Source organism: Misgurnus anguillicaudatus, chromosome 20 (assembly GCF_027580225.2).
Source record: "Misgurnus anguillicaudatus chromosome 20, ASM2758022v2, whole genome shotgun sequence".
Classification (NCBI taxonomy): Eukaryota; Metazoa; Chordata; class Actinopteri; order Cypriniformes; family Cobitidae; genus Misgurnus; species Misgurnus anguillicaudatus.
This window is the reverse complement of record NC_073356.2, coordinates 6824690-6838862: the sequence shown is the minus strand read 5'-3', so window position 1 is coordinate 6838862 and position 14173 is coordinate 6824690. Positions and strand designations below refer to the sequence as shown.

General features: G+C 38.3%; 1 protein-coding gene across 1 annotated transcript; it reads right to left on the bottom strand.

Moving 5' to 3' along the window:
* Positions 1-410: 410 nt before the first annotated feature.
* On the bottom strand, positions 411-12870 carry ppp1r8a (protein phosphatase 1, regulatory subunit 8a). The gene is made up of 7 exons (XM_073858044.1): positions 12753-12870; positions 12253-12313; positions 10395-10548; positions 8843-9060; positions 6701-6845; positions 6377-6441; positions 411-2019 (listed from the first exon to the last, which is right to left on the bottom strand). Exons 1-7 carry the CDS (start codon positions 12800-12802, stop codon positions 1654-1656), a joined length of 1059 nt encoding a protein of 352 aa, XP_073714145.1. The 5' UTR covers positions 12803-12870; the 3' UTR covers positions 411-1653.
* Between the last annotated feature and the right edge of the window lie 1303 nt (positions 12871-14173).

Genomic DNA, 14173 nt, shown 5'->3' with positions numbered 1-14173 from the left:
AAATAACATTTTAGTCTCATAACATTTGTTAATGGAAACAGTGTCATTTCTTAATATTTTTTAAAAACTATTGTTAACATTTTGCACTACTAACGAGCGAAGCATGTAAATTATGTAAAAAACATGTAAATTAAAGACGGGGTGCACGGTTTTTGAGAAACGCTTTGGAAAAGGGTCCGAGTACCAAAACACACTTGTAGCCAATCAGCAGTAAGATGCATGTCTACTAACTGACATCGTTGCCTGGGTTGCGCATGTGTAGGGCGAGTCTATCAAAAGAAGGTCCAGATTCTATTGGGGTATGGGCGTGTTTGTTTAGGTGATTTCAAATGTCAACATTGGCTTTCAGAGATCGTGCACCCCGCCTTTAAAAAATAATGCATTACTGCATTTAACTATTGACATCCATGTTTAAAGTAAGGAACACTGTTTATTAGACAAATAATCCAACAGTGACAGAAATCCTTTTCATCTTTCCACATTAAATCTTGCCATTACTGCTTCTTACACTGGGTAGCAAGAAACATCCAAGATATAAAAAATATATATATAAAAACGCTAACAAAACAGTTCACATTACGAGGCATCTCCCTCCATTCATTTACATTTCTATCTTTGAACAGGTTTAAAGTTGCATTACCCTCTATAAACCAAATACATAGCATTATTTAGAAATGTTTCATTAAATCGTGTGATACAAACAGTCATGTAAACGCACAAAAAGAAATCGGACATGTTAATCAATGCTACAGATTTAGTTTTCAACATTACAATCCATTACTGTAACATTTGGTTGATATGGTTTGGTTTGTGTAGGCCAATATAAAAAAATCTCTTTAAAAACAAAGATACATGAAATTATAATTGAACAACGATAAAATGGCACTTCTGTCCAACACAAAACAGGGTTTTAAATAAGTATTCTTGTTAAAATGCCATCGCGGTTTACCTTATGGCCAAGAGTAACAGCAGCTGTCAGCTTGTATCTCTAATGTAACAATGCATTTATTTAATCATCTGCTGATATCTGTTGGTTGTGGTATAAGCTTTCTGGTCGAGTGTTCATCAGAAACGTTTGAAAAACAATCTGTAACATGCAGAGCCATATGCCTTCCCAAAGTACAGAGAGAAAAAAAAAATGACATTTATGATTTGCTTATGAGACAAGAATTGTGACATTTTCAGTTTAGTTTACAATAAAGTCCCAAGTTTTTATTAAATCTTTTAGAATAAGAAAGATTATGATAATGATGTCATGTCTCATGTTAATGAGAATTTGTGTGGGAAATGTCTGTAATTCTTATGAAAATGTCAATGCAAACAGGTCCTAAAAATAACAATTGCAAAATAATTTTTAATCATCTATGAGAGAATTCTTTGCCGACAATGTTTTCATGAGTTTCACTGACTTCAGGCTGATAGTACCAGTTTATAGTGTGTCTACACAGTTACGCCTCACCTTCCCAAATGTATAATCCTTGCGGTAATGCCTCGCCCTGCAACAGGTAACCTTCTGCATTTGAAGCGTCTAAATCTGCAAAAACCTGTAGAGTTTGGAACCGTTAACCTGAAAATGTGGTCCAAACGTGCAGATGCTTGTAAACGTAAGCATCAAAGTCTTATGTGTCACTGTAAAACAAGAAGTCCTGCATGTTAGATCAACAGGGAGGGGGTGGGTTTTTTGCCAGGCCACGCCTCCTTTGCATATTTTTTCTTGCGTGGCTCGTTCAGGGGCTCGGCCATAAAAGGTCCTGGCGCAGGTGTGGGGTTCAGCATAGCAGGGGGCTGCACAGTGGTGGGTGTGAGATCGATCTCTGGGGCGGGGTTGGGGAAAGGTAGAGGCATCCCAGCCAGGATTGCAGATGACCCGCCTCCCTGGCCACCGCCCCCCTGGCCTCCTAAATCGTGGCTGGTGGGTGGCAGGTCGCCGTAGAGCCCAGCACTGAGGGGGAAGTTCTGTAATCGGCGCGCTATGCTGTCGTCCAATCCCAACGTGCCGTGGCCTTCGAATTTCTTTTTCTGTGGTAAAGAAGCATTAAAACTTATTTTACTTTTTTAAAGGTTGGGAATTATGACCAATTTGTAAATGCGATTCTATTCTTGTTAATATGATTTCAATTCAGTATTGATTAGCTATCAATATTTTATTAAACATTTTGGTTTTGCAGATATGAAATGCACATTTAAACATAAATGCTGGTAACTTAATCTCTCCCACTTAGCTTTATGACTGAAACAAACATTTACATTAACAATAGACACACACACAATTGTTTAATTACTTTTTTACTTTACTTTACTAATTTTACTTTTATTCTGAACTTGAAACAACTTGACATTTTTCCATGTGACTTTTGCAATGGTCCTCTGTCTTTTTTGTATTGCTATAAGTGGAGCAACTTAAAAAATTGAGACATCTTCAGGATGAGCAGCAAAGTACAAATAATATTTACATCCTCTAAAGCACAAACATTAAAAATCGATTCTGCAATTTCTCAAATTAATAGGTAACACTTATTATAATAAGGTCGCATTAGTAAACATTAGTAAATGCACAAACTAACATAATAACAAACAATGATCAATATAGTTTTGCAAAATGTTTTAAATCTTGTTTTTGTTAGTTAATGCAAACACAGTTATTCATGTTAGTTTGGTGCATTAATTAATGTTAACAGTTGCAACGCTTGATTTTATAAATGTATTGGTAAATGTCGAAATTAACATTATGCCTGAAATTATGCCTGAATCTAATGGTCAACAGTTTTCCCTTTGCTTTTAATACTACTTGGAGTATAGTTATTCTGCTAATATTTAAAGATCAGATGGTGGAATAGTATTAATCTATCAAGAGTATCAATCGATCAACGTTTGATTTGAGTAATCAAAATATATTATTTTATTAAACTATACAATGAGTTATATCCAGTATTATCCAGTTAACATACTGTAATTACACGAGTGACATACACACTTTAGTCCTTAACACGTTTCTAGTATTCTATTAAGTTTTCTCGACGTGAGCACCATTCTTACCTCTCTCTCTCTCTCTCTCTCTCTCTCTCTCTCTCTCTCTCTCTCTCTCTCTCTCTCTCTCTCTCACAATGTCAATTGATCCTGTGTGTGTTTTCGCGGCAATTGCACCGCCAAATTCGCGTCATTTGCGAGGACGCGTCTGATTGCGTCTTTGCATTGACTTTGTATGTAATCTTCTCGCGTAAATCGTTGAACTTCATTTGGTGAGTATGTCCCATAATGAATGGAAACACATTATTCCCTTCAGGGGCGTCATGCACCAACTTTTTTAAGGGGGCATAGTGTGCACAGCTCACAGAATTTTTGCATTCACAAACATCAAACGAAATATTATAGAGCTTTCAGTCTTTTATGGCACTTACATGTCTTACCATCTGAACACCCCTGCTTTCATGCAAAGACCTCCAAAATAAAAGTGTTGACTAACTTTCATATCAAATACTATTCAATCGAAATAATGACATATTGGCATCATATTTACATCTGAAACGGCATGTTTTATTTATTTAAGTTTTAATAAATTACTTGTTTAATTGTGTCGTTAATGCATTTTGCACAACAACTGCATTATCCTTTAAAATGTAAATAATTTTAAATCCATAAAGTATATAAACAATGAAAATGACATAAGCTATAGCTACGTGATTGATTTTAATGGTCAATAATGATTTATTAGATAAATTAATAAATGATTAGAAGAACGCATTATTGCATCAAATTTTACATCATCTGAGCATGTGTGATTCCGCGGCCCCGTGAACTCTGGCGAACTTTGGCGTTGTAGTACCAAGATGAATCTAGAAATCTACTTTCACATTCCCTATATAACAGCGACTGTCACATTTTAAACCATACATTTTCTACACAGAGGAGGTTAACTGCACATTATCGTTCTGGTGTTTGGAAATGTTTCTTACACGTTTTAATTCCTCAGATAGCAAAATGTAGCAGCAAAGAGCCCGTGAGCAAGCTCAGACGCTAATTACGTCTGTGACTGCCCTGTCTGCAGCGCCTGCCGCCAGAAGTAATGTAACACCATCAAAACGGCCGTGTAGCTGCCTTGTTTGTTAGCATTGCTGGAGGACGTTGCATCGTGTGCTTTACAAAAACGGTGCTGTACTAAAACGTAAATGATAGTTTGCCTAAAAGTTTTTTATTTGTGTATTTATTTAATGTGTATTATTTCTTCCCCAAGCTCATAAAATAAATTTGGGTTGCACATAAATTGACAGGGTCGGTCGGAAACCAGAACCAAACAAAATAATCTAAAATCGCTTAATTGTTAACATGTGCAAGGCTTATAAACACATGCAAATGATAAACTTTCTAAATAAATAGTTTTTTTTATTTATGCTTATTTGAGCGACTATTATTAAAGCGATTAGTTTCATGTATGCGTGATTTTCTGCTTCCCCCCCAAAAAAAAATTGTGACATGGACAAGCCATCAAAACTCTTTCAGGTCACTTTGCAATGTCAGTCTAGAGCCCTATTGGGACAGGATTAGTTTTACAGGGGGACCTCTGAGAAAATCGTGCTTCTCAGAGGTCCTCTGTGTTTTTAATCCCGTCCGAATCGCCATGTCTGTGTTTTTCTCTGACGACCTCCGTAAGAATTCCAGAGCAATTTACCTACTGTTTTTCACCGAACTCAGAGGTCCTCTGAGAAATGTAATCCCGTCCGAATGCAAATGTCTGTGTTTGCCCGCAATATCTTTTGAAAACGCGGTTCATTTCGTGTTTTGGCCAACGTGATCTGCCGTAAGGTCTTACTAATGCGCGTATATTGTATTTCCTGAGTCCCATTCATTCAGATATGAATGTTTTTTCACATTCGGCAAAATAAAATAATTAAATCAAGACGAGCTGAATATCAAACACTGTTAAGACTAAACACTGTAATATCATTAACGTTATAAGAAACTCCGTTCAAAGTTGTTCAACTCCGGAATGGTAATGTTAATTAATAAAGATAATACATTTTTATTAATCATTATTCCTTAATTTCTTTGTGTTTATTATAAGCAGACAGTTATATTAAACAAGTAGACTAATGTTACTTTAGTAGGATTTGTATATTTTATTTTGATTTGTTAAAATTAAATTAATAAATTACATGTTCCGTCATAATTTTACATTTAAAGCAAAATATTATCCAGAGCACGTGCTACTGCAACGCCCAAATGCATGAAACAGACACTCCCATCTCTGGAATAGCCTGCATCATTTTAATCCTGTCCGAATCGGTACATAAAATCACAGACGTCCTGGGGGACACGTTGAAACTCAAACGTCGTTTGGAAAACTAATCCCGTCCGAATAGTGCTTATGTTGTTTTAGTGATATCACTGACCCCTTAGAGAATTCTACAGTGATAAGGTTTTACAGCTTATACTCGACTGATGACTTTACGTCCCAAATGTAGTCACTATGCGCATCCTCAACAAGCACGTGTATGACGAAGAACGAAGGAAAGGCGAATGACCTCAAAGTAGCGCAAGAGAGATTCGAAAGCAGACTCCTTATGAATTCTCGTATCACTCTTGTGGTACTTTGACGTCACCTGCCCCGTCGGTTCTTGCGGCGCCACATGAAGTCGAACAAACATAATGTCAGGGATACATGTTGGATGACGGCAAAGCTACCTCTACAAACAAAGCACGCATAACCCCCAGCCTTACAAAATAAAACTCATCAGATTTACGTGATTTAGACAAGTCATCCCACCGTGGAAAGAAAATACAGAAATCCATATTTATACGGAAAAATCACATCCCTTATTAATACATAGTGTTGACCCAAGGACAACATTTTAATTTTGTAAAAACCTAAACCCAAATGATGAAAAACAATGGTCTAAAAGCAGCCAATCCGGGTTGTGCGCTTAAACTTGAAACAAACTATAAACTTATTTCTGAAATCTGACTGCTTTATTTAAATATTACCCCAGGGTCAACATAATGTTGCCCTGAGGACATCAACCACTTTGCAAAATCAGGAAAGCCGTTTAATTTCTTACGATTCCATTGCACAGCTCAACAACAACAGCTTATGTCTGAAATTATGTTAGCAGTATGAACGGGAAGATTGCAGCAAAGACAAACGCCTGAACACCTGAAAGCTACAGACAGCTCAGGGCCGCTATCTTTACATTAAGAGTCAGAAATGAGGTTACTACGAGGAAGCTTTTAAAAATCATTATATCTCACATTATGCAATTTCCTGTGTTTGTGAGCCATGAAACAAACAACTTATTGTATTGGGAGAGCGGCTGTTTTTCACCCTTTAAAATCAATGCAGTCATACTAACACAAACACACCAGAGCAAGCCAATGATTTTACCTTAATGGGGACCACAGCTGTCTGCACCATGTTTCTGAAGCGTCCAACGGAGGGGTCAACATCCTCTGTGAAAATATACATTTATTATGGAAAACGTGTTTATGCACGTCTCATTGATTTTAACAACATATCCAATGTATGGTTTTTCCATTCAGCATGTTATACAAAATCCAGCCATAAAAAACATCTGGATAAAAATCTAGCAACAGTGCACAATCCCAAAGCCTACAGAGCTGTTGAGCTGTTGGCAGGTAAATGATGGTCTGTGTATGACATTAATGACAGAAACAAGCATATACACAGTGACTGTATGCGAGCGTGCACCTGGGTTAATGATTTCCTCCTCCTCGCTGAAGGACACTCGTGAGCTCCTCCTCTTCCTCTTTGGTCTCTGGATCTCCAGGTTTCCCTCCTCAATGGTGAGTGTGGAAATGCGTTTGTTATGAGCCGTGTTGAACTCAGTCAGGTTCTGTCAAAGACAGCATAACATGAAGGGATGATTAACAATACTGGTGTGCATTTACTCATTTGGTTATTTTTATTATTGGGTTATCTGTGCAGGTTTCCAAAATACTCCAACAACGTTGGAGTCGGCTGCAGAATACGATGGATGTGTGTGCGTATTGGAGCACATACAGTGAGGAAAATAAGTATTTGAACACCCTGCTATTTTGCAAGTTCTCCCACTTAGAAATCACGGAGAGCTCTGAAATTGTCATTTTAGGTGCATGTCCACTGTGAAAGACATAATCGTAAAAAAAATCCAGAAATCACAATGCTCTTTGGTCTTGGCCATGTTAGTAGTTGGATCCTTACTGATTGTATGGTGTGGACAGATGTCTTTATGCAGCTAACGACCTAAAACAGGTGCATCTAATTTAGGATAATAAATGGAGTGGAGGTGGACATTTTAAAGGCAGACTAAGGCCGCGTTTACACCTACCACGGTAGAGGCATGAAGCGCAAGTAATTTCAATGTTAAGTCAATGTGAGGACGCGTTGACGCGCGTCTGGAGGTCTTGCGGCACGAATGAGGCGTTTGGCGCGGCGTGGAAGACGCGTTTCTGCCTCATTCGTACGTCTAGCTCACGTGAAAGGCGCTAATTGAGCGTGAAAGGCGCTAATTGAGCGTGAAAGGCGCTAATTGAGAGTGAAAGGCGCGAATTGACTGTGAAAGGCGCGAATTGAGCGTGAAAGGCGCAAAGTGAGCGCGAAAGGCGCAAAGTGAGCGTGAAAGGCGCAAAGTGAGCGAGAAAGGCGCAAATTGAGCGGGAAAGGCGCAAATTGAGCGGGAAAGTCGCAAATTGAGCGTTGTGCGCAAATTGAGCGTTGTGCGCAAATTGAGCGTTGTGCGCAAATTGAGCGTTGTGCGCAAATTGAGCGTTGTGCGCTCATGGTGCATTTTTTGTTTGACGCGAATTGCCGGCTGACGCCCGAGTTGAAGAATTTGAACTTTGGCGGATTTCGCCCTGCATTAATCAATCAGGAGCCTGCTTGCTGCTGTGGCCGCCAGAGTCACTCATTCAACCTGAAGGAACACTTGATATTGTCCGTGAGCAGTCATCCGGAGCTATACGACACAAGTTCTTATTTCTATATAGACAAGAATAAAAAGGACCTCGCTTGGAAGAGTGTCAGTGAGGACATCGGGCAACCTGGTAAGTTGTAAATACACATTTCACTTTTGAGTCACGTGACGTTTATGGACCCGCGCCGTTTATTTTCCCCCTATAGTAAGGTGACCAAATACAAACTGGTAACTCTCTCGATAAATGCACAATCAACATCAGCCATCTTGCAAACAGACAACCGCATAGCACTTGCCCCTCCCACAACAAGCGGATTTTGCCTCTGAAAAGCGTCAAATGCTTGCTTTTTCCGCACGTCTATCTCCGCTCTACACGCGCAAATGCATTCAAACTGTTCAAGTGGCAAACTAGGCGTGGTAGACGTGATTTTGACGCCTGAACGCGGTTTGTGTAAACGCACCATACCAGGTCTTCAAGGGTCAGAATTCTAGCTGATAGACAGGTGTTCAAATACTTATTTGCAGCTGTATCAAACAAATAAATGGTTTAAAAAATCATTGTTATTTCTGGATTTTTTTTAGATTATGTCTCTCACAGTGGACACCTACGATGACAATTTCAGACCCCTCCATAATTTCTTGCAAAATAGCAGGGTGTTCAAATACTTATTTTCCTCACTGTAGATGGCTTGACTGTATGAGAGTATACCCAATGTGTTTAACATAAAATTCCTTCAAATCATTCCTCACAAACACAGAAAAACCTTGAAAAAATTATGAGTTTTGCAGACTAGACTAGTTGATCTACAGATGTCAACAAAAGAAAGCAAATTCATATTTTTGGAACTTGTCGTTTTCAGAAAGCTTTTGCCATCTTTGAGTCCAGCATGTGTCAGACAATCCATGCGTGGGCTAAGGCTGCTTTTAGTCATACACACCTCCAACTCCGTCTCTTCTTCTGGAAGGCCAAGCAATCCCTTAAGTTCTTCATCCTCCAGTCCTTTACTGTCTCCGGCAGTTGAGCCGCTCTGTGTTTGGGGCTTCTCTCTCAGCGTATACACTCTTGTGGACGCACCGAAAGACATAGTCGAGTCAATCGGCACCTGCTGAGGTTTGTGAGGTTCGAGGCGGATTCTGCCCAGAAATGTGCCATGGGCTGAAATGAGATGATCAAACGTAAGAAATCTACACATGCAACTCGGAAAGCAAACTTGACGGATCTATTGAGTTTGACATTCACACAAACAGCATCTATTCCTTGTATGTCCATTAAATAATTTCTTCAATATTATTAAGCTTTTGCAAGTAATAAACATGCAGTACTAAAGCTTCATTTCAAACACTTTACCACATTAAATCTATTTCATAAAACTGTGCAAGTTTTTCCTAAAAAACTACACAGAAAATGTGAACAAGTGGGTCTGCTAATTACTGATAAAATAAATCTTTATATTTTGCATAATAAGAAAATAAAACTTTTTAGCCATTAGAAATGTAGGCATTGTGATATAAAAGGTACACTAAATCCTGATTGGCCTTGTTTGAACCTGGCATGCCACATGTATCCTGAAAATGGCTGGCTGTATAGCTCATAAGCTCTGCCCCCTCCATGAAAAGCCAAACTTAAATGTAATTACACCTCAAATAAATTTGATTTCTGTTTTTTCATTCGAAGATGATTTCTGTTTTTTTATTATTTCTTCTCACACTTATGTACTTTAAAGTGTTTGCTTTTCTAATAAGTTTGGTTTTAGATATAAGATGCTATTAAAAAAGGGGCATCTGCTATTAAATGTGTTTGGTGTGTGGCTCGTCATGTCAAAATGTGTGTTCGACGCTTCATGTGAACGTATGTGCATCATGTCAAAATACGTGCCTGCTGTACACGCGCCGAAGGGGTTTATGAAAAAAAGAGACGCTCACATTCAAAGTCTCTTTTATTATAAACCCCATCGACGCATCTGCAGCAGGCACTTATTTTGACATGACGCATGCATGATGCACATAGGTTTACACATTTTAAAATGATGAGCCAAGCACATGACGGGCTAAATAAATGTTTTGACGAGCGTCGCATCGTGCGCCCTCGAAAAAGAAGTCACTGGCCGCCACTGCAGATAACATCAAAACGATTGCGAAATAGATTTGAAATCAGCTTTGTATGATTTCTTGAATCACTCTCGTGGTACTTTGATGTCATCTGCCTGTCGATACTCGCGGCGCAGCATGAAGTCGAACACATCTATTGAGTCAATCGGAAATATGGTGGGACCTAAATACTTCACTTCACCAATGAGACCACAGTTAGGACAATCAACTTAGCAGCAGTGTATAAAAAAAATCATCTTAACTTTATATTAAACATGGCTATCACTGTCTTGGTGGCCATTATTGAACTACAATATTGAGAATCGCTGTTTTACATGTGTGCATGAATTAAACAGATAATACAATCATCATGATCTCCAGTGTTTCTTTGGAGTCACTCACTGCTGTTGAGGTCAATAAGAAAGACCCTCTTCAGATGTCTGTGATAGACCAGTGCCGCATGGACCCGTGAGCAGGACTGGTGGTCTATCGTGAAGTCACATTGGTCTGGGTTCCTCCCAAACAGATAAAACTTCTTCTCGTCAATGATCAGTTTCTGGAGACAATAAGCAGCGCTAGTTATTCAAGTTATTAATAAGGGCACCTAGAGCATTTAACTTCAATTATACTGTATATGTAAGCAATAAGGCACGAGAGGTTGTGCTATATCGTGATATAAGTAACGGCTGATGATGGTGTTAGGGGGCATGTACACCAATGCGTTTAAACGGGGCTGAAAACCGCAGGCAGACCCCAACTGTTTTTACAGCTAAGGTCTTTGGTTGCAATGATACTTCTGTTTTGTTTATCAGTCATTGAACGATGCACCGGTTGGTTGTTGTGATATTTGTCTCACCCCTCCTCCTCTGTGATTGGATGGTTGAGTAAAAAGTGACATTGACGATCACCAAAAGTTGAACATTTTTCAACTTTTATCGCTCAGCACTGGCCGTGAATAAAACGTGTGGCGCTTCCATTGGGATCAAACGCCGGCCGTCGGCATAAACACGTTGGTGTACACGCCCCCTTAGGCACAATGTGAAGCAATATAGGATAGTAAACAACTGTTTATGAACAGTTAGTTCCAATCCTTAATTCGGATTGGACAATAGCTTTGTTCTACTTATAATAAGGGGACGTGTACACAAAGGCATTTAAAGGCAGCTGAAAATGCCATGCAAAAACGCCGACTGTGGGGGCGTGCCAATGCGCCGGGTGGTTGTTGTGGTATTTGTCCTGCCCCTCCTCCACTGTGATTGGATGGTTCAGTAAAATGTGACATTTACCATCTTAGCGTTTCACCCAAAGTTGAACATGTTTCAACTCTGAGCACAGAAAAAAACGCCACTCAGCGAGGACAAAACCCAGAAAATACTCCGGCCGCAGGGGTAAACGCCTTGGTGTGCACGCCCCCTAAAAAAGCTGTGACCGCAGCACCCAATTATTTTGTGTATCACTGACCAGCACCCTTAGCAACATAAACATATGAAAATCATTCTGTTATTGTTCATAGTCGGTCAGGGTCTAGTTTATCCAGCGGAAGGAAGTCTTTAAGTAAATTTACTTTATGAAAGTTGTGTTGAAAGCATAAGCTGGTGAGCTGGTTTTAGCTGGTCTCCCAGCTTGGTTTAGCTGGTTTTGCTGGTGTATCAAGCTGGTCTAGCTGTGTCTTGGTCACTTTTAAGCTGGTCTAGATGGACTTAGCTGGTCAAGCTGGAAGACCAGCTTACGCTTGTCTTAGCTGGACTTTTCAGTAAGGTTGCATGTTTTTTTTGCTCTAATATTTTATTGTGTGGTAACCAAATTATAAAGGCAATATGGGACTCAAGGCTACTGCCTGATCTTGAATAAAGACACAAACTAAAAAAAATACAACTAAAGGGGTTGCATTGACTCCGTGTCAAAAAGGTATGTTTTATAAATTACGTTGGATAAAAGCACCTGCTCACATGTGACTGTCTGTGAAATCCAGGTTAAAGTCTTATCATTTAATGATGAGATGAGGTGCATCAAAGTTTGATTTCACTCATTGATTTCAATCTTGACATGATCTTACTCAATCAATATTAAAGATATCAAGGTTATATTTCACAGAAAATGTTCTTTACATTATGTAGGATGATTTTATGTAGAAAACAGTACATTACAAAAATGTATAATGCAGATATTTTAAAGTGTCCATTCAATTAAATAACAGTACGTCTAGTCTACCACTACTTTCAAAGATTACTGTCAGGACTTTTTTCTAAAATTGTCATACCTCTACTAATTTGTCTCCTTTAACCACATCCAGATGGAGTCCAGGTGGAGGCTTTCCTGCCCTGAGATCAAGTTAAATAATCATAATTAAAAACAATAACACCTTTCTATCATTTATTCTTAGCATGTGTGTTACTAAAACACAGTTGTGCATTTTTTGTAAGATTCATTAGTATTGTGCATTACAAATGTTCATTATAATATATATGAAATACCAGTGCAAATCAAAGCCCGAATAAACTAATTTCTTCAACGATAAAGATCAGATTTATAAACACAACACTGCGGGATCTCATATGTAATCAAAGAAAAACACACGGGTGTTGAATGAATGAAGCATGCCTGCTTAGACCTGCTGTATATGAAGTTATTATCTCCGCATATGAAACCCCGCGCATTAAAGTTTATTCATGCAGCCGCTGTATACCCATCAGTTACACGTTTATACATTCAGTATTTGCAATTATTTCAAATTATTAGATAAATAATTTATCTTCTCACCATGACGGACAGTCAAAGACAGCTATGTTTGTGCTTGCATTCGCCGCCATTTTACAGTATCGCAGGGAGTGCTGGGTAATAACCGGAAGCTCCAGAGGATTGTGGGATTTGGAGTTTCTGACTTTATTGAAAGTATGTCTTTCTTGAACAATTTTGAAATAATTCCCAAACTCGAAACAGTTTTTGACTTAAATCTACTTAGACTAATGCTGGTTTACTCTAGATGTTTAAATGCATTAGTTAAAATAAAGGTCATTTTTGTCATCCACCCTAAAATTTCGCTTTTTAATTGCACCGTTGCATTCATGAAATGCAATGAAAGTTGAAAACGGTTATACCCAGCTCAATTTCTGGTGTTTTTCGTGCAATGATTCAATAAAATACAGAATGAAAATTGTTTAAAAAAATGTAATATGAAAGAGATGGCGTTTGTGACTTTATATTTTGCAATCTAAAAATAAACATCGTCACACACAGCCTTGCTGAAAAACAATAAAACCATTACAGAATATTCTAATGGTTTTATTGGTAATGTTATTGGTTCTAATGGAATATGGTCCAAAACACACTACAGTGTAGTGGTTTTAATGGTAAAAGCTAATGGTTCTCATTGGTATTTTAATGGAAACCATTAGAATTTTCTGTAATGGCTTTATTGTTTTTTTCAGCAGGGAGGTAACAAACCAGTAGAGCCACTTAACCCGAACCACAGGAGTGACTTTCCCATTGCACTGGTGATAACAACATAATGTCTTGCTTTGATTTTCTCTACTTAATGAACAAATGTTGTTTCATTTCTCTAATCTAATTTGTCTTCATTTCTGGGTATCCTAACAAAGTTGTGCAGATTGTAATGCAAATAAATAGAGCTTTCCGAGCAGCACAGAATTTAGGGAGGCTGGCTAGCAGGATACTAATTTTGTGTATCATTTATGCTTACCTTTCAAGCACACTTCCAAGAAAACCTTTAATAGAAAAGTCGGTCAGGTTTATAGTGTATACGTGGCTTATTATATAATATAGAATGTATGAAATGTATTGTCCTGACAAACATAACATTTTCAACATTTACAAAAGGCATTAAGTACGCTACATATTTATCATATATACTGATAAAATGTAAGTCACTTTGGGTAAAAGTCTCTGCAAAATGTGAATGTGAATGTACAACCCCAAATCAGAAAATGTTGGGACACTGTAGAAATTGCAAGTAAAAAAGGAATGGAATAATTTACTAATCTCATAAACTTATATTTTATGTACAATAGAATATAGATAACATATAAAATGTTGAAAGTGAGACATTTTGAGATGTCGTGCCAAGTGTTGGCTCATTTTGGGTTTCGTGAGAGCTGCACATTCCAAAAGGGGTTGGGACGGGTAGCGATAAGAGGCAAGAAAATTTAAATGTACATATAAGG